At 39.7% G+C, this 27254-nt stretch overlaps 2 protein-coding genes across 2 annotated transcripts in view; one reads left to right on the top strand and one right to left on the bottom strand.

Annotated features, from left to right (window-relative positions):
• CENPP (centromere protein P) overlaps positions 1-27254 on the top strand; it is a 146773-nt gene that overhangs the window by 4979 nt on the left and 114540 nt on the right. Inside the window, exons 5-6 of the mRNA XM_028718853.2 lie at positions 4196-4284; positions 8369-8465. Coding sequence (XP_028574686.2) covers positions 4196-4284; positions 8369-8465 — 186 coding nt within the window. The remainder of the gene's footprint in view (positions 1-4195; positions 4285-8368; positions 8466-27254) is intronic.
• Positions 10493-21061, bottom strand: OGN (osteoglycin). The gene is made up of 7 exons (XM_028718850.2): positions 20811-21061; positions 20028-20287; positions 15733-15823; positions 14254-14412; positions 12796-12998; positions 11770-11865; positions 10493-11180 (listed from the first exon to the last, which is right to left on the bottom strand). The coding sequence occupies exons 2-7, from the start codon at positions 20226-20228 to the stop codon at positions 11007-11009; spliced, it is 924 nt and encodes a 307-aa protein (XP_028574683.2). The 5' UTR covers positions 20229-20287; positions 20811-21061; the 3' UTR covers positions 10493-11006.

The following is a 27254-nucleotide window of genomic DNA, read 5'->3' as shown; positions in this document are numbered from 1 at the left end:
TAGTCCTGTGTTTGCCTATTTAGAAGTAGGCTCCACTGAGTTCAGCTGTTTATTTCAGTGTGTACAGCAGAGGTTTTCAACCTTTTTGAGTCCACGGCTCCCTTAACCAACTACATTCTTTCTGCAGCACCCCTGGGGCTCAGGAGCCCAATTAAGTCACCCCTTGACTGAAGAGCTGGCAGCCTCTCACCCTTTTTTGAACACCCTCCCTTGTGAAGTATTCCCTCAGCCTCGCCTCCTCTCCTCTCCTCTCCTCTCCTCTCTCCTTGGAAGTCCTCCCGGGAGAAGTTGCTGCTGCTGTCCCTGGTCTCTGAGCTGACCATCCCCCCAAGAGAGGTTCCTCCGAGAGGCAACATTCACCTGAGGAGCTTATAGCCAGGGCTGCTGCGATAAACAGCTGTCTAAATTGCCAGTAGATGGCAGCATTTTCCATCTTCTCATAATGACATAGTCATGAGCATCAAAATATAAATTACTATAGATTTGTCCTATTGTAATCTAAATGGGGTGTGATGGGAGGGTTGAGTTAGAACAAGTTAAAGGTAAAGGGAACCACCAACCTTCTGATTGGCAAGTCCTAGGCTCTGTGGTTTAGACCACAGCGCCACCCGCATCCTTTTAGAACAAGGTAAATAAGTCTAAATTGCCAGTAGATGGCAGCATTTTCCATCTTCTCATAATGACATAGTCATAAGCATCAAAATATAAATTACTATAGATTTGCCATTTGTATCTTTATTGAAAAATTGTTTCCCCTTTAGAAAAATATATGTACACCAGTGTTTCATAAACTAGCACTGAAATCCAGACTTCTATTTTATATTTTATAACGTAGGTCTAAAGTCTGTCATACTCACCTTGTTCACTTATCCCAGTAGGACAGACATTGTCTCACTGTGAGCATGCAAGTGGCTTCTGCTTCAACTCCCCACCCACTGCATGAGTGGGAATTGCAAACCATGATTTCTGGCTGATTTTGGAATTGTTTTGGATATAACACTAAACCAAGGATTGCTGTTTGCTGTTTCTGCTCCTGCTAGGGGAGCTGAATTGGAAGCCATCTGTTCATTCATGGTAAACTATTAACTGGTTGATTGTGATGCATGAACAAGGTGAGTATTGCAGATTATGTATTCTTCTGCTCTGAAATATACTATAAAGCTATATAGTATAAGAAATAGTCATTAAAACAGGAGCCTCTGTTTATGTGACATCCTAGGTTTCTTACAGAGAAACACCAAATTGTAATATACCTAGCAACCGTAGTTATTTTTTACACTTATAATTTAAATACAGCACAAAATAGCACTTTCCTGTAATTTACCTCTGCAACTGTAGCTGTGATAATCTTGCTTGGAATTGGTTAGTTGTCATGTGCAGCATTTGCCTTACAACAAACATCTGCCCTCAGTGGGGCAGTTCAGTTGTAATGCTGGTGCTTTTTAAACTGTGGTTAGGTAATCAGTGCTAGGCAGTGGGGTAACATGCTTCCTCTAGAGTGAAATTATCTCCCACATTTAATTCTACATTAATGCTTATTATTAAGATTAGATAGTGTCCCCACTTAACCTAGATTTGTTAATCGATTCCAGACTCTAATCTCAAATCCTGATTAAAGAAGGAACCTGGCTAGTCTTACATCGGCATGAAGGTAAAATTTATTCCAGGGTGACCAAGATGATCAAGGGTCTGTAAACCAAGCCTTATGAGGAATGGTTGAAGGAACTGGGTATGTTTAGCCTGGGAAAGAGGAGATATGATAGCCAAATATCTAAAGGGTTGTCACACGGAGGATGGAGCAAGCTTGTTTTCTCCTGCTGCAGAGGGTTGAATCCAAACCAATGGATTCAAGTTACAGGAAAGGAGATTTCAACTAAATATCAGGAAGAACTTTCTGATGGCATAGCTGTTCAACAGTGGAACAACCCCCCCCCCCGAAGGTGGTGGACTCTCCTTCCTTGAAGGTTTTAAAGCAGAGGTTGAATGGCTATCTGTCATGGATGCTTTAACTGAGATTCCTGCATTGCAAGAGGTTGAACTAGATGTCCCTCATGGTCCCTTCTAACTCTACAATTCTAAAAATTAAAAAGACTTGGAAAATAAAAAAATATTCACCTTGTGCTAAAAAGATCACAATGTAAGCAGAAGATGTGCCTTCTGGGAGGGCATTCTGCTATCCCTAAATATCCACCTGTAGATCTTTCATACAGTGGAATTGTAATAGTGTCTTTAGCTTTAGGTTGCTGCTGAAATGAAGTAATTTTTCTGTGAAAATTAAAAGACCAGAAATTGTTCACATGATGTCCATTATAAGTGGAAAACTGTCATTTGCAGCATGGTTGAGTTGATGTAATCTGTTGGTCTTTCCCTAAGACTTTTCCATTTACATCATTTACATGGTAATTCCATGAATTACTATTTGTGTCTTGCCAAGATCAGAGAACGAAGGAAAGTAAAAACAAGTAATAGGTTTTCCTTAAGTAAAGTGAAAGCGGGTAGGAGTGCAGCAAAGTGAAGGGAGTGAAAATGGTTGACTGTTTGCATGTTGCTGTTATATGTGTATTTGACATCCCTGGAAACCAGCTGTATGGGTGTTTTAGTGTGTTCTCCACATGTTGTGGAAACAATAGCATAAAACAAGAGATCAAATAAAAAACCCCAAACCTTTAGTTTTTAAGGTATGTGATATCCATAAGTTCATCTAAAGAATCTTGCTGAAGTGTTTTAGGATAATCAGCTCTAGAACATTGTAATATCTCATGACCATCATGGTTAGCAGCTCTTGATAGCCTTATCCATGGGTAGGCAAACTAAGGCCCGCGGGCCGGATCAGGCCCAATTGCCTTCTGGATCTGTCCCGTGGACGGTCTGAGAATCACCACTTGGATCTCCAACACACGCGTTCTTTCCCTCTCCCTCACACAGTGGCGGTACCTCCTCCCTCCCTCCTCCTGGCTTCTCCCCGCCCTGTCTAGAGGAGGAAGGGGGCTGGGCTTTGTTGGTGCCAGCAGCAGCAGCAGCAGCTGCCATTTTAAGCAGCCTTTCTCTGGAGCCCCTTCGCCAGTAAATTTTTTAACTTGTTCACTTATCTCCTAAAATGTCCATTTCTTTGTATGGCTTCAGTTATTCTATATTTTAAAGAATGGACTTGTGGTAGCTCATGAATGCTTTGCACTGCTTTGGGGATATAAATCTAAAATAAAATCTCTTTTCCTCAAGAACTAGGACGTTGCATTTGTCATTTTCTCTTTCAACCACAAGATGGCACTTGGATATAAATATGTAACTTCAGCTTCTGAAGATTTTAGTTTGCCTAAAATATTTCACCCTTGCTAAGTTTTGCTCTTCAGAGTGCACATGGAAGCTTTTCAGACAGCAGTAGTTTACTTCTGTGCTAATGTTAACTTGGGTACTGGTTTTGTATTACTGCTTTGGTAGGTAGCAAGCTACTACTGTTCCTTTGTCTCAGAGCATCCACTTTGCATTCAAAAGGCCCCAGATTCAACTCCTGACAGGAATGGAAAGGCCCCCCATCTGAAACCCTGAAGAGCTGCTGCCAGTCAGAGTAGAGTATACTGAACCAGTCGAGCAGTAGTCTGACTTAGTATAGGGCTGCTTCCTATGTTTCTAAAAGCAGTGGCTGTTCCATAGTTCTTCACAAAATAAAGTCACAGTAGATCAAAAATTCTTCCCAACTATTATTTCTACTTGGAAGGATACATTCTAGCCCTGAGCCAAAAATGCCATCTCTTAAAAGCACCCCAGAGGAAACAGCAGTAATCATTGCCAGATCTTCCAAGAGTAGTTTAACACTTGTCAAATGCACACTTTACAGTGGTAGAAGGGTAAGCCAGCAGTATAGTGCAAGTTTGACACCTTCTGTATTACTACAGAAGTAGAGAACCCTATTCTTGGCCTCCTTGGCATCAGCAGCATGACTGACTCATGTGCCTTCAGATCTTAGTTTTCCCTAATGTTGAAGAGAATTTGGAGTAGCCTTAACTCATGCAGAGATCAACATAGGACATCCAAATTTCTGCCAAATTGCAGTTTCTCTTAATGGTCACCTTTCATTGATTTATTATGTACTATATATAGAAAAAATCATTGTAATTTGATCATATTTTAGTCCTATATTTGAGTATTTTTTACTTATTTTATCTATTAATAAAACATTTTCTTTTTTCTGAACCAGTGTAACAAAAATGTTTCAGCTATTGTTACGGACCTTAGGATTGTGATAGAATCTGACGAATATTTGGATTTAAGCAAGCTTGTATCAAGGTAAGACTTCTACTAATATATAGAGCAGGGGTCTGCAACCTTTAAGACAAAAAGAGCCACTTGGACCCGTTTCCAAAGGGGGAAAAAACTGGGAGCCGCAAAACCATTGCGACATTTAAAACAAATATATCTCCAGAGCCGCGATCTGACAGCGGGCGGGAAGGTGACGTCAGGACGGTGCGTGACTAACGCACGCACCGCCCCCATGTGACGTCACAGCCAGTACAGCGCCCGCCACAGTGGGGAGTGTCGGGGCACACAATGCGCCTCCTCCCCTCGCTAGTATCTGCCCCGGAGCCGCGGCAAATGTGTAAAAGAGCCACATGCAGCTCCGGAGCTGCGGGTTGCAGACCCCTGATATAGAGGAATATCTTTCTTTGCTTTGGACAATGTCAGTTACACACAACATATAGTATGTTCCAAGTCCCACTGAGTTCAGTGAGACATTCAGCTATGTGGTAAAGTAAGGCAATGAATCCTTTTTAGCCCAAGGGGTAACTTTTATTCCCTTGAAGGTAATTTTCCAGGGGCCATATGTCAGTGGTTGGTGGGGCCAGCATCAACAGATGTGGCTCATAGTTTAGCAGACTACATACCAGTGGTGCATCTATACACCTATCCATTCAGGTAACAAAAAGGCACTATCACAGTCAAAGGACACATTCCACCCAGGGAAAAGCATTTCACACTGGGTAGGTGACTGACTTGGCCTGGGGAGAGGATGTATGGCCTAGGGAGAGTCCTGAGGGTGGGATAGGAAGGGCTACATTCAGCCCCTGGGCTTGATGTCCCTCACCCACATGTGGTATAAAATTGCTCTCTTAATTAAGTTGCTGGCATATATGGTTATACAAGATAATACAGCTTTTATGTTTGAGAATGAACTACCTTATTCTAAAGGTGCACCAATCTGTGATTTGGGAATCACTCACCCGCAGTGTCTCTGCCTTAGGTTCAGCTTCAGTCTATCAGCCCTTGTCCAGCCCACCACTGCTGCCAGGCACGGGTTCAGCTTGTGCCTAGCCGCTCCTGACTCAGTTTTAATGGAGAAACAGTCTTGGTGGCATCAGCACAGTGATGACATTGTACCCCAGACTTCCCAGTGACTGTTCCCAATGGCTTCATACTGATGCTAAACAACCCTGGAAACAAACCCTGGAAATAAAGAGTGCTTTGTGGTATCCTGCAACTATGTTGCCAGATTGTAGACACATAGTTTCCCAATGCTATGCTCTGAGACATGTCATGCAAGTATGTATCTGTCATATGCTGAAGGGGCACCTTTTTATCTTGGCCTTTGACAGCTGAGATACATATTTTCAGTATCCACCCTATTTGTTGACTGTAATTTGTTTTAAACTGATATTTAAGAGGAGGAGAGGTCAAACTGAGTATGTATTGATTTACATGTGATTATTGGAAAACTGAAAACTTAATAATAATAATAATAATATATTTTTAAATTGCTGAAATGCACCCTGGAAACTTATAGGTGAAGGGCACATAAGAAATTAGCTAAACAATAATATGTAAGAGCAAAACCACCATAAAACAGTGCCTCCAATCCCCAACTCACAGAGATGGTCCAGGAGGATACCATGGTCAGTGGTATGAAAGTTTGCTGAGACTTATAACAGGAGCAGCAGGATTTCAGTTCCCCATCGCTACTGAAGAAAAGGTCATTTGTCAGGGCAACCAAGGCCAAGTCTGGGACAAAACCAGGCCTGAACCCAAACTGGAATGTGTCCAGATAGTTTCCTCTAAAAGTACCTGAAGCTGAATTGCTACCACACTCACAAATACTTTATATGTAAGATGTTCATAGGTTAGAGAACTTATCACATGAGTTTTTAAACTCTTGTTTCCTTACCCTTTAAAATAAATGCAGAAATGGGGGTTGTGACAGTCAAATAGGAGGTTTGTGTAGGGAAATCAAGTGTTAGAAATATGATTTAGTCCTGGTCCAGTGAATTGTGGGGAATCACTATGGGCATGTTTCTAGAAGCAATTCTTAGAATCACTAAAGCATCCCTTGCCTTTGAGAATTGCTACTCAAAATACACTTGAGGAAGGCTTTCTCCCCCCCTCCCCCAGTAACAACAGCAGGCTTGGAATAAATAATATTTACAGCGCATAGTTCCCCCCTCCTTTCCCTTTCAAATCAAACCAAATGGAAGTCAAAATCATACACAAAACCATCAATATGGCTATTTTTATTTTTTTAACTGTTTAGATCCTTTAGAAACATGCTTGGCTGCAAAACCAAGGTAAAGATAAATGAAAAAAATAAGCTTAGCATTTTTGCAGTACATAAATGTAGGTTTTCTTGTCAGGATTTCTATTTCAGCATGTGGTATTTCCCAGAGCCTAACTGATCTTGAATTTCTCTGCCTGTTGCAGTACAGTTGACTCTTTCCCTTCATCTGTGGAAATAGGCAGTGGCATCTCAGAAGTTCTGCCCATTTCTGAGAGCAATATAAAAAGTGGCAGCCAATGTTTAGTGTAATCTGTTGTATGGGTCACACAAAGTGATTTACTGTGTTTATTTTATGCAGTAACAGTTTTCATACGTATATAGTGCCCATTGATATTTAGCAAACCGGACTGGGTTTACTTTGGCATACCAGCTCTTGCCTAACATAATTGATATGGCACATTCACCAAAATAACGATGGGAAAGAGTTTCCCCAAAAAATATTATAAGCGAGTGTTTGGCTTTCATGCTAGATTTGATTGTTATATCATCATCACAGAACTAACTCATTGTGTAATTATTTCAAAAGCTGCTTTCTTGATGCAGTATGAAGCATTTAAACTTGACTTTTGCCTACCAGCCAACTGAAATTTGAGTCCATCAGTAGTGTGCCAGAAGTGAGTATTAGATCACATCTGGATCCAATTAAGCACTGAAAGACTCTTACATTTGTAGGTAGTGGAGGAGGGTAAAACATGAAGCATTTTTTGCCATAACTGGAAGGGTCACTGCTTCCGACCCCCACCCCCACCCCAGTATGGGTGCAAAAACGTAATCATGCTTTGGTACTCTAAAAACCTTTTTTTTTTTTTCTAAGACTTAATGTAGAATCCAACAATTCTGAAACATTTCCTTGTTCAACATCATTAAAAGTTATCACACATAGCTTGTGGTTCATAAGCTGTTGTTTTTTGCATGTGTTACAATTTTCTTTTAACGACTTCATTTTCATGTGACTGTAAACAGTGGTTTAGCATGACTTGCACAATTTGCAGTGAGCCTTGGGCTTGTATGTTCCCACCTCTCACATGGCTGAATAACTTCAGAAGCATTTTCTTTTTTGTTCACCTTAATCAATTTCAGGAGTTGCTGATGGGACTCATTAGATTAATCCTGCCCAGAGTTTGTTGGTGATGGTAGGGCTTGCAAACTTGTGCTTTTAACATGTATTCCTTGTTAGATATGAGTAAAAGTGCCTGTGGTCTCTTCCCTGCCTTTCCACTCCATCATTGCTGCTGGAAGCTTGACAATCATGAGATGGTAGGGAATGGAGCTGCCGGGCAGAGTGAGTAGGGTGTGTGAGGTCTGTGAAAGTGTCAGTGACAGTTTCTTAACCAAGCAAGCAGATTAATTTTCAGCAACTCTTCACTTGTATCTGTGTAGGCGAATGTGCAGCATTCGTGGAGCAATGCAACAAACTAGAATTAAGCCAGGATATGGAACATAGATGTAATTACAAATCACAGTTAACGCAAACTGAGTTTTACAAAGCAACTGCAAACTGTAATCTACAGTACTGGTTTGATGGCCCCAAACTATGGTTTCAGATGTGCAAACAAATTATAGTTAAGCTAAACAAACTATGGATTAGCATTGCATCCAAATCAGAACTAAGCCTCTCAAATCTGTTTAAAACAGCACAACAAATCACCCTAAACAGAAGATACACAAAAGGATGTGGTATTTGGTTTGAACAGCTTTAGCAAGTTATTTCCAACAGAGGGCCTAAAGAAAATCTAATGATGTTCTAAATATTTTTTTAAAAATTATAAATGAATTTTTGTAAGGGGTATGGAAATATTTTTTTAATGGCATAATGTTGTTTTCTAGAGTTGAAGAGAGTGGGAATCTCTTGCTGTTCTTCAAATGCCTCTCCTATTTCACTGAGTGGTGTGATCATCGGAAACGCACTTTGACCCATTTCAAGGTAGTGTTTTGAAAAGTTATGCTTTCTTTTAAACCTTCCTTTTTCTCTGTTAACCAGCTTCATTATGGAACAAGAGTAAACTGAATGACATTGGTTTTTGAAATATGGCTTAATTTAATGGTACTGCAAGTTTTGGGGAAAATTTAAATTCATGGTTGTTTGGTTCTGTGCTATTTTAAAAATCTCAGTCCCTCAAAAATAATGTTTTATGATTGTGTGGACTGCCGAGTTGAAACTTTTCACTGTCTTGTCTATTGAGGTTCTGGGAGAGTCAAGAGCATTGTGTGGTTGGTAGGCTGACAAGACTCCTCATCTAAGTCTGAACTGTTAGTCACAGATTCCGAGTCTGGTAACTCTGGAATTGTCATAGAAGAGGACTGGGGACTGGGTCACAACAATTTGAGGATTCCCCCAATATGCCTATTGAGGGAAGGGGAGAAGGGTTTAGTGGAGAGCAAATAAAGGGTTCAATTTGTCATAGGATGTAGTAGAAGGAGTGGCAAATCATAGAACGTAAAACTGAGGAAGATGCTGTGATCAAATAAATAATCAATCTACCTGGCTGTAGGTGGAGATTGAAAGTGCTCAAAAAGGGAAAGGATTGAGGTAATAAAATGGAAGTGAGGTTTGGTGCCATTGCCCAACCACATATTTTGCCAAAGACAAACTATGTATTACCAGTCACAGAAGATCATTTACTTACAAAGGAATAGTGAAGTATGTCCTCTTTCTTTCTTTTTCTTTCTGATGATTTGTATTATTAGACATGTTTTAGTCAATAGAGTTTTAGTCAATAGGTAATACACACAAACTAAAAGCAAACAGTAATCTCTAAAGATTTTGCCATGTAAATGAGATTGGATACATAGTACAATTAAAGCAGCAGAGCTAGAGCAGAGCTTAATAGTTGTAAAAATCTTCAATGTTAGTAAATAATTAAATCAGAAAAGAGCATATCTGGTATGAAAAAAAAGAGCACGCAGATTAGAATTTACTGATAAAGAAGGTACTTCTGAAGAAGTCTTCAGCTGACATGCACAAAGTTGGACAATTATATTCAAACCAGCCCAAATGACTTCTGTTTTGAGATAAGGGTTTAAACTCTGGCTGATCACAACACAGGTACCACAATCTAAAAATAGTCATGTGGTGGCTTGAGGAGAGTGATATATTAAATACAATAAAAATTCACAGTTATTGCTTATTCTTACTGCAAAGTACTATGCATGATTGGGTAGAATCAAGTTCCACAGAGCTCAATAGGACTAACTTAGAATTGTGCATAAGATTGTGGTTGTCTGTAAATACCTATTTGAATTGTATAGGACTGTACTTAATATTACCAAAATGGATGCATTTCCCTTCTAAGTACATTGACAGCTTAAAGAGTGTCAATAAGGTGCATTATGAATTGTTCAGTTATTAATATTCTTCAGGGTTTTTCAGAAAATGAGTAATTGTTTCTTGGTAACAGTGTTCAATGCAGAGACTATGTTGCATGGTATCTTTTATGCAATATTAATATTGCCAAGCATGAGTTTCAGGTGCTGACTATTTCTGCTTCAGAAATCTAACCAACTCAATCTGACTGGTCTCATTCACATGATGAAATCCTGGCTTAATAACCTAGGATTTGTATGAGGTTCATGCACCTTTACACAGACCCTTTGCTTTCTCTTCACACTTCCGTTTCTGTGAGTGGAAAAGCAAACTAAGAAGTTGCCAACTTTAAACAATGGGAATCTATTTGTAGGTCTGCTACTGATTAAAGATGAAAAGCTGTTTGTTGCCTCCATTTTATCCCCAATATATTGTGTCCTACTTTGCCATTAGACAAAAAACTGGTGTCTTAAATCCAGCTACTTTATGTTTGCTAGAAAATAACAAAAGTTTATTCTGCTTCAGCAGAGTCTGTCTCATTTCTCCCATGTTGTGCATTATGTGTTTCCTATATAAAACACATTAGACTGGTCACATGAGAATGCTACCCCTTCTCTCTACATCAGCTGATTATTCTCCACACAGTGTTAAAGCATTTTTTAAAAATTTCTTTATTCTTTTGAAATACAGGCAACCCCCCATTTATGTGGGGGTTACGTTCCGAGGTACTGCACGTGTCAGTGAAATAGTGCATATTTGAAACACAGTTGAAAACAAAAGCCTGCAAACACCCTGTTCCCCACCGCCTCCCCATTCAGCCCCTTTTTGTGATGTTTTTGGGCCACTTTCGGGTTCAGTGTGATGTGCATTTACATCGTCATGCACATATTGAATGCACATAGATGGGGCATTGCCTGTAGATTGGTTCCCTTGTAAAAAGAATACGTTACTGGTTTTATATTTGAGTCTAAGTTCTAGAAATAAAAAAGGCTCAGGCTTATTAAATCAGAACGTGCAATTTCACCAAGTTAAGGTAGAAGTTATAACGGCTAAAAGTGTTGAATATACATATGTGAAGATATTAACATGGAAAGACAAATCGAAACCGTGATAAAATGGTAATCTTTACCTACTTTTTACCATTTTCAGTTTTGTTAATAATTAAAAGTATGTGCCTATAGGCAAGGTTCTCAGGCACATAAAAGCATTGGGATACTTTCCCAAGATGACTGGGTTGCCATCCATTCTTATGATATCCATGCGTTGCCGAACGTAACGGGTCTGATTGTTCCCTTTGCAGAATGTTTCATCTGTGATGCTGGTTATGTTGTTGAACTGCAAATCAAAACAGTGAACTTGAAAAATCTGAAGATCCAATGCTAGTTAAAAGATATACTAGTTTGATGTTTTCTTTCATTGAAATCCTATTCAATACATCTCTCGATAGCACTATAATGATTTCTGTTATACATATGTACATTGTATATAGGACATGGTTTTTCGAAACTCCTTACACTAATGTTTGGTTCCTTCATGGCTCTTCCTATACAACATTGTTTGTCTATTGCATAGTATTCTGCCCTGAAAATTTCTTCTTTACATGAAGAAAAATAAAACTTGCAGATTCCTACGCTACAGTAACATATCCCTTCAGAAGAATCTGTAAGTTACCAGAGAACAGTATTCTTTATTGGGCAGGTTGCTGTTTCCCTTGCTTAGGCTTTCAGTGCACAGCTTCTGTTTTGTTTTATTTATTAACTTAATTTATAAACCACTTTTCTGATGAAGTATTTTAAAATACAAAAATGAAACAAAAAAATGTAAAGCTGAGTTCTCTTGGGCCATTGGTAGTATGTGTGTATACACACACACACACACGCACACAAATATTTCTTTGTGCAACAGCAACAAAATGTTTTCAGACCTGAAGATTCAGAGTACGCAGGCTCTCTGGCAAGTTAAGTGGGACAGACTCGAGTAAATTGTGTCCTAGGTCGAGAAATGACAAGTTGGTCAACTTCTGTAAAAGAGAAACAGAAAAGGAGGGGAAAAGAAACTTTTACAAGCAGTTTAAACAAGATAATTGGTTACTAATTGGATCTATTGATAGGGATTGGGCTATTCAGTTGCGTTGAAAGATGTTTGAAGCCTGTAGTATAAATAAAAATATTACTTAATCTAAAAGGAATAACACATTTTTAAAAAAGTTATCTCCTTCAGTTCTTTTGGACCAACACCAATATGATAGATGCTGTAGATGGGGAGAGAGGAGCATGGAAAAGAATCAAAGATTCCACTGGACATATATAAGCCATTCAGCATGCCAAAATTAATGAATTAAATCCCACCTTATTTATGCCACTTTACCTGTTCTCCTTTTCATAACATTAATTCTGAACAACTTGTTTTTGGATATTTTGAGCAAAAAATGGTGAAATGGTATGTAGCATGGTGGGCTGCTATGTTAAGAAACAAGCTTGAGCAGAGGCTTGAGCAGAGGCTTGACAGCCATATGTCAGGAGTGCTCTGATGGTGTTTCCTGCTTGGCAGGGGGTTGGACTCGATGGCCCTTGTGGTCTATTCCAACTCTATGATTCTATGATTCTAAGCTGACAGCCTTCTTGGGGATGCAAAACTAGTTGTATGGTCCTTTGGATTGGGATTCCATGCAATATTGTATTGAAGAAGTAGAAAAGCTTCCCAAAGCATAAACTATAAACTACAGGACAAATCTGGGGTATAGTTCTTAGATAGTCTGAAGAGCTAAACCACAAGATTGGGTTCGGATGACGTGCACACACCAGGCCATGGCTCACTATAGCACAGCAGCAAAACAACTGAGGAGGAGCCAAGTGGCCAGGATGTCCTCTCATAGAGCGTACATGTTGCACTAAGCCATGGTTTGGCTTAGCGCCACATAGGAATCAATTGTAATAATAAATTTTATTACCTTGAAAGCATTTGCTTTAATTCCTCTGCTTTTAATAAAGTTGTTGTTTGCTTTGAGTGAAGTTAGCTTTGGAGGCAAAGTTGGAAGCTTGGCAAGTCTATTATCAGCAAGTGAAAGTTCTTCTAATAATACTAGTTTTGCAAAGGTCCCATCTTCAATATCTTGTATCATATTTCCAGTCAAATCTATTCTTTTCAGTGTGGCTAAAAAAGAAGAAAGAAAGAAAGAAAAGATAGGCTCTGATGCTTTTCGTAACCAATCACCTGCTAAGCCCCTAGTAAAGTGTTGCTGCATAATAGGCCGTGCTGTGCAGCCTGGTTATGGAGTCCTGGGTATTGCGATGATAATTTTTCTCCTTGGGAGAGCTTCAAATAAACTAAGCTTGCCTTCAATGTCCTCCAATGTTCTTCCTTTACAGTGGCAGCACCAATTGTAAATGTCTAATTAATTCTTTTAAGCACTAGCCTGGTAACCACAGATGACCAGGAATTTCATGCAACTGAGTGAGCAGACTATTGCAAGGGAGTGCTCATTCCTCTTCTGTGCACGTGGGCTGTCAGGGAAGAGAAGCCCCCCACCACTACACTCAGTAATAAAAGTGCACAAACAGGCTCACCTCCTCAGCTGTTCTCTCTTTCACCACTTATCAAATGATTGCTCTGCAGCCCTCTCAGGAGCTGGGTGCTTGGCTCAGTAGGAAGGTTTAAACCACAGCACTAAAGCTACTTTATTTTTTTTATCCCTTTTTGCTGAGATTTTGGCATTTGATCAGGCTGCTCAAGGGTACCCAGTGTCTGCTTCCTGCCAGCTTACACAATGTTGTCCTGCTATGAGCATGTGTTCTTTTTTGGTCTTCCTCCTAGAGTAGCACTGTGTTCAACTTACAGAAAGGAGTTCTAGGATTAATCCTTTCTCATTCGGTGGGCATTGTTCAAGGATTTTACTATGCTGTTTTATCTTATTTCTAGGGTTGTCATTGATGAAGAAATATTAAATTAATTAATCAATTAAATACTTAATTAACCATACATGTATATGCATATGAAGAAAATGGTACTGCTGAAGATTAAAATGTTCTTAGTTGTTATCTAGGTCTGACTTTGTGGCCACAGGAATCATATAAAGAGATAGTCCCTTGTGTGGGAAAGGATTGCTTCTTCCAGGATGGTGATTCATACAATACCTGTGGTTATTTATCTGAAAAAATAAGTTTTAAAAATAAGAATAATAAATGAATTGAACTTAAAAAGAATAGAGTGATCTTGGTCAGTGTTTATTTGTTTACTAATATAGATGGTTGCAATTTAAATTTTATGAATGAGATGTAATTCACCTTCAGTAGTAGTTAGTATATGGACATGAATTTAAAGGTAATGAAATGTATTTTTAATGTTTTACTAAAACTTTTAGTATAGTCAAGAAGTACGGTATGTAGTTTTAAATCAAGTATATACTTACGAATTTCAGCAAAATCAGATACTTTCAGCTTCTTGATTTTGTTGAAACGTGCATAAAGATAGCCAGTTTCTTTTGGCAGAGCTGGAACACTTTCCATATCTGTTTCTTCACAGTAAACTGAACCACTTAAACAAACACACAGCAGACAAGTAGCCAAATCTGAAATAAGATAATTTTGTTTCTGTGTAAGTGGAATGTTGGACGGTTGATTGTCTGTCAGTCCTAGTGGCACACTTTATGGGGCATAAATGCTATATTCAAATAGTCTTATGTGTATTTTGCAGACATTAGGATATGGAAACATTTTTTTACTCACATCACATGAGGCCTTCTGACAGCTTTGAATTTAGTGTCAGTCAACAGAATTTTTTACATAGCACTTTATTCAAACAGACTTGACCTAGTAAATTTTAGAATTTAGATTTCTAAAGCATAGAAACTTACCATATCTTGTAAATTTGAGATAATGTACATATTCTTTCTAAAATGTTTTCAGCTTCATGTCTTGTTGTATGGGTTGAAAAATACAGATAGATGAAAGGATAACAAATGTAGGTTAACTAGAATTCCAGGTTTAATAGTCAGATCATGAGAAATAGTCTCTATTTTCTTTTTCTTTGCTTTAATTGTAATATTTCTCAAACCTTAGGATATTGGAATGAAATTTGATATGACAGATGGGTTCAATCCTCCTCATTTGTTTTCATGGAGAGGAATTTACTCACTTCACTATTGCCTACAGAGGTACTTCTGGTTATGAACTTCATTCATTCCGGAGGTCCGTTCTTAACTTGAAACTGTTCTTAACTAGAGGTGTGCTTTCACTAATGGGGCCTCTTGCTGCCACTGTGCCGCTGGCACATGATTTCCATTCTCATCCTGGGGCAAAGTTCTCAACTCGAGGTAACTCTTCCAGGTTAGTGGAGTTTGTAACCTGACGTGTTTGTAACCTGAGGCATTTTTAACTCGAGGTACCACTGTATTTTTGTTCTCCATCCCCTGTTCTTCTGACACTGAGAAACCTTAGTCAAGATTCTGAAGCAGCTAGACCCAACACTGATTGATCACATATTGCCAGCACTAACACTGTAGTGAAGAAGTGAGATCTGTTGCTGAGCTTTCTGCTTTCTCTGGCATCATTTTTGTCTGGGAAAATGCAACTCTATGATATCTGTGAGCATGTGCTTGCTGTCTAGGCTTATAAAAAAGTACAATTTTTAAAGCCTGGAGTATGTGAGTGTGCATGCACAGCTGCCAAAACATGCTTCTCTGACTAGAAGCATTAGAAATAGGGGAGAAGGGGAGACCAGTGCATCTTGCACTTTGTGGTTCAATCAGGGCAATCATTACTTGCTCCAAGCAAGTGGCAAGTTGAATTCTGATGCTTATGTCAGTGTGCATACTTTCTCACATTTTTGGTAACTATTTTGTTTGTTTGTTTTAAGGTTGATATTATACTGTAATGTGGTAAAATCTTACCTGTTAAATTTGTTGATCCCTCATTAAGTATCTCTTCATCTCTCTGCATTTGCAGTTCATTTTCGTGGAAAAGGAACATATCATTGCTTTCCTTATATGTAGGAAGTTATAAAAACACATGCAGGGATTAATATATTATTATTCAATAGTGGTGGTAAAACCTTTAAAAGTTAATAAACCACATTGTCTGGAACATTTCCTGGAGCACTGGAAACAATCTAGTTTAAAACACACACACCAAAATCTAACGTTCAGCAGTACTTCTGGGATAGGGTAACTTCATGTGACACCTCATGTTGAATACAGACAGTTAAATTAAGCAATACTTTGTTATTTCCATTTGCTAGTGGGCAGATCAGATGTCATGTTCCTGGCCCAACAACCATGATTTATTGGATCAGGCATGCACCGCATGTGAGCTTCTTTCCCTGGCACACCTAGCTTAATACAATATAACCTAGCTGGTAGTTTGCTGTGATGACTGAACTGGGAGGTTGTGGGTTTAATGCTCCCTGTAATGGTAAAGAGACCCCTGACCATTAGGTCCAGTTGTGGCCGACTCTGGGGTTGCGGCGTTCACCTGGCTTTATTGGCCGAGGGAGCCGGCGTACAGCTTCCGGGTCATGTGGCCAGCATGACTAAGCCGCTTCTGGCGAACCAGAACAGCGCAGGAAACGCCGTTTACCTTCCCACCAGAGCGGTACCTATTTATCTACTTGCACTTTGACGTGCTTTTGTACTGCTAGGTTGGCAGGAGCAGGGACCGAGCAATGGGAGCTCACCCCGTCGCGGGGATTCGAACCGCCGACCTTCTGATCAGTAAGTCCTAGGCTCTGTGGTTTAACCCACAGCGCCACCCGTGTCCCAGTGCTCCCTGTAACTGGGATCAAACCATGGTTACCAATTCTGAATTGCAGTGAACACTCAGACTAATAAGAAGTGGGATGGTGTGTGGAGGCAGTGGCAGGCTGAATGTGGGCCAGAAAAGGTGTTGTATGTTCCAATTTCTTGAGTCCAAGAGGTGAACACAGCTTGTTCTGGACAGAATTGCACTCCACTGGAAGGAGCAGGTTGATAGCTTGGGGGTACTCCTGGCTCCAGCACTGTTACTTGAGGCCTAAGTGACCTCCGTGGCTAGGAATGCCTATTTCCAGCTCTGGCTTGTTTGCCAGCGATGGCCCCGTTTGGACAGAGGTGACTTGGCCACAGTACTCAGTGCTCTGATAACTTCCAGGTTGGATTATTACAGTGCACTCTGGAGCTGCCCTTTAAGATGACTTAGAAACTTGTACTGCTTCAGAATGCAACAGCCAGATTACTGGCTGGGGCTGCCTTTACTACTCATATATAACCCCTGTTCTAAAACAGCTGCATTGGCTGCTAATTCTTTTCTGGGCCCAATTTAAGGTGCTTCTGCTAGTATTTAAAGCCCTAAACAATTTAGACCTCAAACCTTGGCCTATCTGAAAGGCCCCCCTCATTCCCTACAGCCCCTCCCCAGTGTTAATATTAGCAGAGGGGGCCCTCTTGGTAGTTCCATCAGAATTTTGGAATTTCAGAATCCTGCCCTGGGATCTGTTGGGAAAATGAAATGAGGGAATAAAAGCCTCTCAGATACCACAATAACACTCTGAAGCTGGACAAACAACTGATTGTGTTTTGGTCCATATCATCAGCATTATAGTTGAGACAACTACTGGGACTGAGCTGACCATCCTTTTTGCAACTCCATATTGCTCAGCCATCAAGCAGGATCACCCCTCATCACATCAACTGGGTCCTCTGACCTTTCATTTATTGTTTAAGTATATGAAACATTTATAAACTGCTTAATACAGGCAGTGGCCATTTTAGATGTGACTGATATGTGTGTGACTGTGTACATGTGCATCACACTGAACCTGGAAGTGACCCAATCACAAAAAGGAACAGGGACAGAACAGGGTGTTTGCCAGCTTTTTCAGTGGTGTTTCTAATACATGTGATTTCACTTAAACATGCAGTGTCTTGGGACGTAACCTCCACGTAAATTGGGAGTTGCCTTATTTAAAAATCTCAGAGCAGCATGACTATGGATAGTTACAGCTATTTCTGTACAACAGTGATGTTTCTGGGATTTTCTTGTGCCTTCAGTTCTTGTGCATTTCCTCAGGAGGATGTCACTGCCCATAGATTGGCGATGGGGCTGCAGCGGAACAATTGCCATATGGGGGGCTTCCTGGCTCCAAGGGGTACTAGTTAAGATGTCTATGTTACCCCAGCATTGAGAGCAGCATACCTCTGAAAACCAGTTGCTTGTAAGCTTCCCATAGGCATCTTGTTGGCCCTTGGAGAATAGAATGTTGGACAAACTAGATCTTCAGCAGGGTTTTCCTTATGTAGTCATGTTTTGAAGGGACATGGAATGGTGGAGGGATCCAACAAGGTGACTTAATTTAATTAACTGTAAACTTGTGAGCAGGGTTTTGTTCTACTGGGTCTTTTTTCTTTCAGGCTGTTTTATAAATTATTATAAATCATACCCCAGTCCCCATCAAGGTATGCAAATGTGCCACCAAGTTTGGGTATTGCTGCTTTGATGTTGTTTCTGTTCATGAATTAAAAGACAGGGAAATCATAAATGGTATTAAAATATGAGGTGACAAACTATTGTGCCACTTGCAAAAATTCAGGTAAATGTATGGGATATATGAGAAGAGCTTAAGTCTTTTATGCACTTAAATGTTCATTGAGTTAATTTTGTTGTTCATATCCTGTTTTAATATTATGAATAGAAAAGCAATTTGTCTTTGTTTTAATACCCTTCAGTTGTAACCCCTGTTATTTGGTTCTCTTTTAAGTGAAACATTAACTTCTCCCCATTTAGTACTCTAATCACTTTGGCTGCCCTTCTTTAACCCCCTTCTCACTTCTTCTTTTCACTATTAAATGTATTACTCATCCTTCACTGAAGGACCCAGGGTGGATTATAGCAATCTCAAACATCATTAAACACATCTTACATTACATGGACTAGTTTTGCATAAAACAAATTTGCAAGATAAGTACTATAAACTGAAGTTCATCTTACTGAAGCGCCATCTACTGGTGCAAAGCAGAGTTTACTATACTTAAAATGTTACACTTTCTCCTTTTTAGGTAAACAATTTTAAAAATAGTAAATAGACATCTTTAAGGAATAAACAGTTAAGAACTTAATACATATGCAGATAATGTAATAATTAAATTGTCACCATCTGTGACAGCTGGTTAGAGCATGGTGCTAATAACGCCAAGGTTTCAGGTTTGATCCACGTATGGGACAACTGCATATTCCTGCATTGCGGGGGGTTGGGCTAGATGATCATCAGGGTCCCTTCCAACTCTATGATTCTATGAATACTGCTGCCCTGGATGAGTTGCACTTCCCTTGAAAGAGCAAGTAGGCATTATGGGAGTGTTTTTGGATCCAGCTTTGTCACATGCCCAACCGCAACAACATTAATGCTAAAACCTTAAATTTCTTTTTGGCATCGGCCCTGAACATCATGTTATGACGCTTTGATCCACCATAGGTTTTGTGCATATGTGTACTACATTCTAGACAATATAATTTTAAATACTGATTTATTTATTATTTTTACTTGTAGCCCGCCCATCACTGAATGGTCACAGGGCAGGTATTTAATACTATTCAATAGGGCAGGACATTGTGAATGCATTAAATGTAGTGGCAATTTATAAGGCTTGTTAAGGTACAATGCTCTGTTTTGGTTTGAATAATTGAGGATTGTACTGTATAGCTGTTTATCATTTATATAATGCACAAAGTTCCTTATAATATATATTAATGTTGCTCTCATAAAATAGGCCACTGTTAAACCTATTTTACACAAAAGGGATTGGGGGGTTAGGATAAGCCTAAGACTTGTCTAGACCAGAAAATGAGTTCATGATAGATCAATGGACCACACTTGATTTTTTGTATATCAGTGCAGAATGGTCACTCTTTATGATAATGTAACAGTTAATTGGTAAACTGTACTTTAGAAATAAAAGGGGAAGAAAGTCATGCATTAAGGCAAACATGGGCTCACACCCATTGTTTGTGGCCCACATAGGTATGTCACATTGCCCATTCCTATGTGCCCAAACAGTTCCACTATGATAAAGGAACAAAATAAAACAATTGTGTGTAACTATATTATGGTTTTATTTTGGCTAACTTTATATTATCCTTATTTTTTCCACTTGTTTTCATAATTACCCATGGAACATGCTTGCATGCATAGATGAACACAGAACTTGTCAAATACCTGATTTTTTACTGCATCCTGTGGCTTGTCTTCATAATCCTCCTTAAATATTATGTCTTCATAACTTTGCTTAAATATCGTCTCTTCAAGAGTGGCCAAACCAGGGTCATAAAATGTGGCTGAGTGTTGTTTAGGTGGTGCCAACTTCACCAAGGGCAACAAAAAATAAAAGAAGAGACCAAATTTCTGCAAAGTCTTCATTTTGAGAGGCTGAGGCTTGTATTGAGCTGGAAGGACTAAGCAGAATGATTTCTTTGTGACTGGAAATAAAAAAAGCAATCTCTCAAAACAATATTTAAAGCGTAGAGGTCTAGTTGGCAGTGATTTCTAATGCTTAAGGAACGTGGAAAAATTATTAACTCTTAGCATTCTTTCTATAAATATTTCCAATGTTAAAAAGTTGACAATGTACAGTGTAGAAAAATAGAAGTACAAATTGATACATTGCAGATTTGTTTTGTGAGTTAAGTACTGATAGAACTACATACAAAACATTGTTTTAGATTTTGTATGTATGGTGATGAAATAGTTAAAAGGAACAGGGCTGAGCCCAGTCTGGGACTGAAAAGTATTTTTTTCATTGTCTTAAGGACTATTTTGTAGAGCAAACTAAACTTTGAAATATGCAACAAAGTAATAACAATGTATTTAAATATAAAAAATAGCATGCATACAATAGAAAAAAAATACTATAACTTTTAACATATGTAATCTAGTATATAATAAACTTTTACAATAACTTGTTAAAACTGATAAGATAACTTCTTGGATGATAACACCTACCGTTTTCGCTGATTGAGATCTCTTGTGTGACTGTTTCAATATGGTTTTCTCTTCATTAATTCCAAATGGCTAGACAAGAGTGAGATTATTTTCAGCAGTCTGAAATGATACTACTACAAAAATTGTCAAACTTTAAAAGCACCTTCTGTGGGGTAAATAAGGCTGGGTCAGCATGCAGTCTTGAATGCAATCGGTCCTGCTCGACTAATATATTGGAAAATATTCAACTTAATATGTTAATATAGTTGCTCTTATCGTTCAAAGCTTTAACTGGACCAACTGCAGTTTCATGCAATAAAGACAAGCAAAGTCATATGCTTCTCATTTAGTTTAGCATTTAATGGAAGACAAAGGAGCTGACTTCCGTTTCAGTTTAGCCATACGCATTCCACTTTTTTTGTGCAGTTAAAACTTGCAACTCAAGATACACACAGAGGAAATTCAAGCTTTTAGTTTGCAGTTTAGTTGGTTGTAGGTTTTGAAAATCTTGAGAGCATTCCAACCTTAACAGCTCATTATAGAAAACAGTGTGATGTATATTCACTGAGACTACAGTTTGTAATAGAAGCATATTTGCATATGAAAATGACATATGACAGAAAGTGCATATGGCAGAAAAATTACATTTCATTGAAAAATAATTCAGATTCATGTCTTGATATGAAAAGTGCTTCCTATGTTTTATACCTCTTAAAAGAGGGGAAATCTTTCAGTTTTATACACAGCCAACGAAGATAAACAGAACCTAAATGTACAAACAGCATTTATTGTTGAAAGGCATCATTGCTGAAACTGTCTGTGCTTTGGTATGTTACTTTTAGCTGGGACTCCAAATAGAAGATGCATCAGCTGAGAATATTTTCATTTGGATTAGTTTTGTAAGCCCAAAGCTATGCTGTTGTAGAATGTTTATTGCTCCAAGAAAAGCCAAAGTTCAGACACCAGCTGTTTGCTGTGGAACGCCATCTCAGTTGGAGTTGGATGCTTTGCTTTCAGTACATCTGCTGGTTTACAGTCTTCATTTGAAACTTGATCCATTCTGAACATAAATGTTTCCCCTGAATTCACTGTGCAGATGGAAAATAATGGTAGCAAAACTGAAAATCAGTGCATGTTATATTAAAATACTATGTGTCCTGTTAATATTAATACTGAGGCACCAGAAGAATTTTAAAGTTTTTTAGTCCAACTGTTCCTATCATTGGTTTCTTAAATTCAGTGACTGATGACAATTTCTCTCACTTTTATGCCACTTTTACAACTCAAGCTATTATATGGACAGTCCCGGATTGGACTGCATCCGGAGCAGTGTTCCCTCAAGCGTTAAAGGTAAAGGTAAAGATACCCCTGCCCGTACGGGCCAGTCTTGACAGACTCTAGGGTTGTGCGCCCATCTCACTCTATAGGCCGGGGGCCAGCGCTGTCCGGAGACACTTCCGGGTCACGTGGCCAGCGTGACAAGCTGCATCTGGCGAGCCAGAGCCGCACACGGAAACGCCGTTTACCTTCCCGCTAGAGAGCGGTCCCTATTTATCTACTTGCACCCAGGGGTGCTTTCGAACTGCTAGGTTGGCAGGCGCTGGGACCGAACAACGGGAGCGCACCCCGCCGCGGGGATTCGAACCGCCGACCTTTCGATCGGCAAGCCCTAGGCGCTGAGGCTTTTACCCACAGCGCCACCCGCGTCCCTCCCTCAAGCGTTATCCTCCTCCAAAAGCCACTCCCGGGGAAAGGCCTGACAGTGGGGTGGGAAGAGAGAGTTGTCAGGAGTGGGTGTAAGGAATCACTGGAGAAAGCTCTTGCACAATTCACCCACCCAACATTCCAGGCCATTCCTGAAACTTTTTGACCCTTGGGATATGCTTTTGGATGGGCAGACAACTGTGCAGGGGAGGAGAGGGTAGAGCATTCACTTTGCAGGGGCACTGCTTTGATTGCAACCTGTGGTGTTTAAGAAGAAAAGTAAAATTGAGCTTGTTGTTGTTGAGATAACTGTTGTTGCTCTTTTGACTCTTTTTATAATATGATCCTCTGAGATTTTATTTCTTTGTATGTTGGCAGGTAGACTGTAAATTGAACTGAAAAGCTCATCCCCTCAAATTTGAATGCAAATTGTGATTTTAATAAGGCTCTGCCTATAAGGCAAAGAACTCCCCAGTCATTTTTCTCAGTTTGTTTAACTGTACAGGGAAGGGGCCAAGGCCTCCCTTCATCTCTATTACTCCTGTAGACATGCATTTACTAGCTCAGTAATTTCCAAAGTGTATGCCAGGACAAATGAGTGTACTGTAACAGAACTGCTAATACAGAGCTTTCCAAACTTTTCATGTTGGTGAGACACTTTTTAGACATGCATCATGACAGAGTTTTACTAGTAACCCGGGGGTTAAACTAACCCTTTTCCAGCCTTGGGAGGAGCACGGGGAGCATTTGCATGACACACTTACAGGATGCAGCGACATACTAATGTGTCACGACACACAGTTTGGAAAGCTCTGTGCTAGTATGCTGTAGTGATAATGAGGGTGTCTGCCACATCTCTGAACTGTATGTGATTGGTATAATTCAGTCATTGCTGTTATAGAGAAACACTAGAATTTTTGCCACTGGAAGGAAGTTCTCAGTTGTGTGTCTGCTTAAGTCAGTGCTCTCTGGGTTTGCCTCCTTCAAATTGCATGCAGCTCAGTGATGCTTAAAATACACAGGGGCTGGGCTTCTCTGGGGCTGGAACAGATTTCTGACAAAAGAATTCTCCTGTTTTTGAACTAAGTTCTTTTTATTTGTATGGTGCAGTAAAATCTAGTTGCTGCCGTGCTGTGGCTGGAGCAGGCCAAAAGCCCACTCAGATCCAGCATCCAATTCCCACACTAGCCAGCTAGATGCTTATGTGAAGCTTGCAAGCAGGATCTGAATGCAATAGTCCTCTCCTCATTTGCAATTGCCAGCAACTAGAGTACAGAGAATTCATCTGACAGTAGATACCACCTCTGTGTGCCGCAGTATGTTGTAGCTGCTCATGCGCAATACTGTAAACCTAAATACCTCCTTGTATCATTCTTACGCACTTTAAAAATAAGTGTATAATGTGTCTCTAATTTTACTGAAAATTTGGGAAACACTATTAATCTACAGAGCAACCACTGTGGTGTTCTTCATATGTTGTGGGACTACAACTCCCGCCTTTATTTCTTACTGTTGGCAATGCTGACTGGGGCTAATGGGAGTTGGAGTTCAAAAGTATCTGGAGCACCACATCTTGTCTACTTGTAGATCAGTCTTCTCGGCCTGTAGCTTTTGTGCCCTCTTAGCATCTTGCTTCTAGTTTCATAGTTGAGACATGGAAAGATGCAGCTGTTGCTTGGCTGAAAGACCAGGTGCCATTTGGCTCCTTCCTTCCCTGAACTGTTTTGCATTTATACTGGTCGTCAAAACAACAGCTATGTGACTAAGAAATTGAGCCCTCAGTTTGCTTGTCTGAGACTTCATTCCCCATCCTTGTTGTGTCATGTCTTTTAATTTGCATACCTGCAGGCAGGGACAGACTGCCCCCACCTTTTAGCTGTTTTTAAAATGTAGGTGCTTCATAACTGATGGTTAATAATATTTCACCCTTACTTCAGGTTAAAATAGTGATGATTACAAAATGCTAACAGCAAGGGAGAGCTGCTACCTTGTGAGCTTCCCGGAGGCATCTCATTGGTAGTCGCTAGAGATAGAATGCTGTTCTAGATTGACCTGTGCTCTGATCCAGATTGGCTTCCCGGATAAATCACAAGGAAATAATTATAATATAATATAATATAATATAATATAATATAATATAATAATTTATTATTTATACCCCGCCCATATGGCTGGGTTTCCTAGCCACTCTGGGCGGCTCCCAATCGAATATTACAAACACAATACAGCATTAAACATTAAAAACTTCCCTAAACAAGTCTGCTTTCAGATGTCTTTTAAAAGTAGGATAGTTGCTTATTTCTTTGACATCTGATGGGAGGGCAATCCATAGGGCAGGCGCCACTACTGAGAAGGCCCTCTGCCTGGTTGCCTGTAAGTGAGACACAGCAGCAGGCCACTGTCTCCTAAAAGGAAGAGAAGGAAGCATTTTTTCTGATTATCCTCCTTAAAAATACACTAAATATGGGACACTAAATACTCTGAATTATGGGACACTAATTGTAGTGGTCTGTATAATGAGAAGGGAGCCACTTTGGTGTTCTTCCTACATTGCTGGACTACTCTTCACTCCCCTGCCACCTTAAATACTGAATCCACTCCATGGGAATTTGCTGATATTGCAGTGTTCAGCACAGTGTGCCCTAGAGTATATACCGGTAAGTCAAATACTTTGTAGTCTCTTAAGGATGTACTTAAAGTTACGAGGTAATAGTTGTGAACCCTATATTTTGTACTTTTCTTTTTCTCTTTTTAAAATTCATTCTATTTCATATGTCTTACTGGATTGTTATTTTTTAATAAAGGCATGACATTTTTTCAAAAAATACTGTTGCCATGTGCAGTGTGAATTGGTCAATACTAAGTGATGCAGCACCACAAAAGATGGGTTATGGGCACAGGCAAAGGAGCTGGTCAAAGCTAGAGGAAAGGACTTCCATTCACTCCACACTTTGTAGCAAACTTCCTGTGAGTACATCTGACAAAACATGCTTTTGACTCTAATGTATATATGCAAAATAGATTAGAAGCCCGTGGACCTTTCTGAACATAATAATAATAATAATAAGTTTTATTTATATCCCGCCGCAGCCGGGCTCAGGGCGGCTAACAACAATAAAACAGTACAAAAGTACAGCACAAACAACACTCTAAAACCATTCATTATAAAATTAATTCAAATCAAGCCACTGGCAACCATTGGACCAGAGCTCCACGAAGATTGCCAAGGGAGGGAGTCAGGCTGTGCCCTGGCCAAAGGCCTGGTGGAACAGCTCTGTCTTGCAGGCCCTGCGGAAAGATGTCAAGTCCCGCAGGGCCCTAGTCTCTTGTGACAGAGTGTTCCACCAGATCGGAGCCACAGCCAAAAAAGCCCTGGCTCTAGTTGAGGCCAGCCTAACTTCTCTGTGGCCTGGGACCTTCAAGATGTTTTTATTTGAAGACCGTAAGTTTCTCTGTGGGGCATACCACATGATCTGTTCCTACTTGGTTTTTAAAAAATAAGGTGGCCTGAAGGCTTCCTGGCGCTTTTTCCTTAATAAAACCCAATTTTAGCTGTTTGGAGCAGCTAGAAGGTGCGGTGCTTGCCATGTTTACTGAAAAACAGCCCTGGAAATGGCAGCACATAATGATATGCCACCACTTCCCGAGTAACTGTACTAAGAAAAATACGTCTGCTCCAATGCATCTATGACCTTTTCTCTGGAATGGAAGAGATTTAGGTAGGTAGGTCACTATTTCTATAATATCTCAATGTAAATGTATAGTCTGGTATAGCTAAAATGAACTTTGATATTAACTCTGAAGTACATCTATTGAAGTTTCCCCTATCGGATATCTTTTTGTTTTTGCAATTCAGAGCTTTAGAAAGCAATAAAAGAAAGGAAACTGAATATGTATTACATTGGAATGTTAATATATTATAAGTAATCTCTAAGAATACAAAACATCTGTTAAATGCTGAGCAACCTCTTGTTCAGAAATGGTATTGCTTCTCAAGTACTTCAGTGCAGTGTCAGAAACAGAATTTATTTAGAAAAACATAATAAAGCTTTTTCCCCATGGGGGAGGGGCAAAATGAATAATAAATGTCACATTTTCAGTGCATGTTTTTACTGATAACTTTATTTAGATAATCTTCTAGAAGAAATCTGTTACATTTTAAAGTATATTGTACATTTATTTGTAAATGCTTAGATATATAGCTAACTAAACATTACATAGTTACAATCTAGCTGCTTATATAATTCAGTCTATGTGTGTTGCTGACAAGCATCAGGTTTGCATAATTACTTGTCTGTTACAAAGTTATGTACAAAGAGGAAATGCTGGGTTAGTTCACATGTACAGTGGATGCTGGTCACATGACCCGGAAGCTGTACGCTGGCTCCCTCGGCCAATAAAGCGAGGTGAGCGCCGCAACCCCAGAGTCGGCCACGACTGGACCTAAAGGTCAGGGGTCCCTTTACCTTTACCTTTACCTTACAGTGGATGCTCAGGTTGCAAATGTGATCCATGCAGGAGGCACGTTCGCAACCCGCAGCGCCGCGTCTGCGCATGCATGGGTTGTGATTCGGCGCTTATGCGCAAAGCGAGATTTAGTGCTTCTGCACATGTGCAAGCGCTGAAACCCAGAAGTAACCCATTCCAGTACTTCCAGGTTCAGCGCAGTGCGCCACCCAAGAACGCTCAACCTGAAGTGTCTGTAACCCGAGGTATGACTAATGCTGAACCATTGTGAAAGTCTATGGTTTAGCACTTCGT

Source organism: Podarcis muralis, chromosome 2 (genome assembly GCF_964188315.1).
Source record: "Podarcis muralis chromosome 2, rPodMur119.hap1.1, whole genome shotgun sequence".
Taxonomy (NCBI): domain Eukaryota; kingdom Metazoa; phylum Chordata; class Lepidosauria; order Squamata; family Lacertidae; genus Podarcis; species Podarcis muralis.
This window is presented reverse-complemented; position numbering and strand designations above follow the sequence as displayed.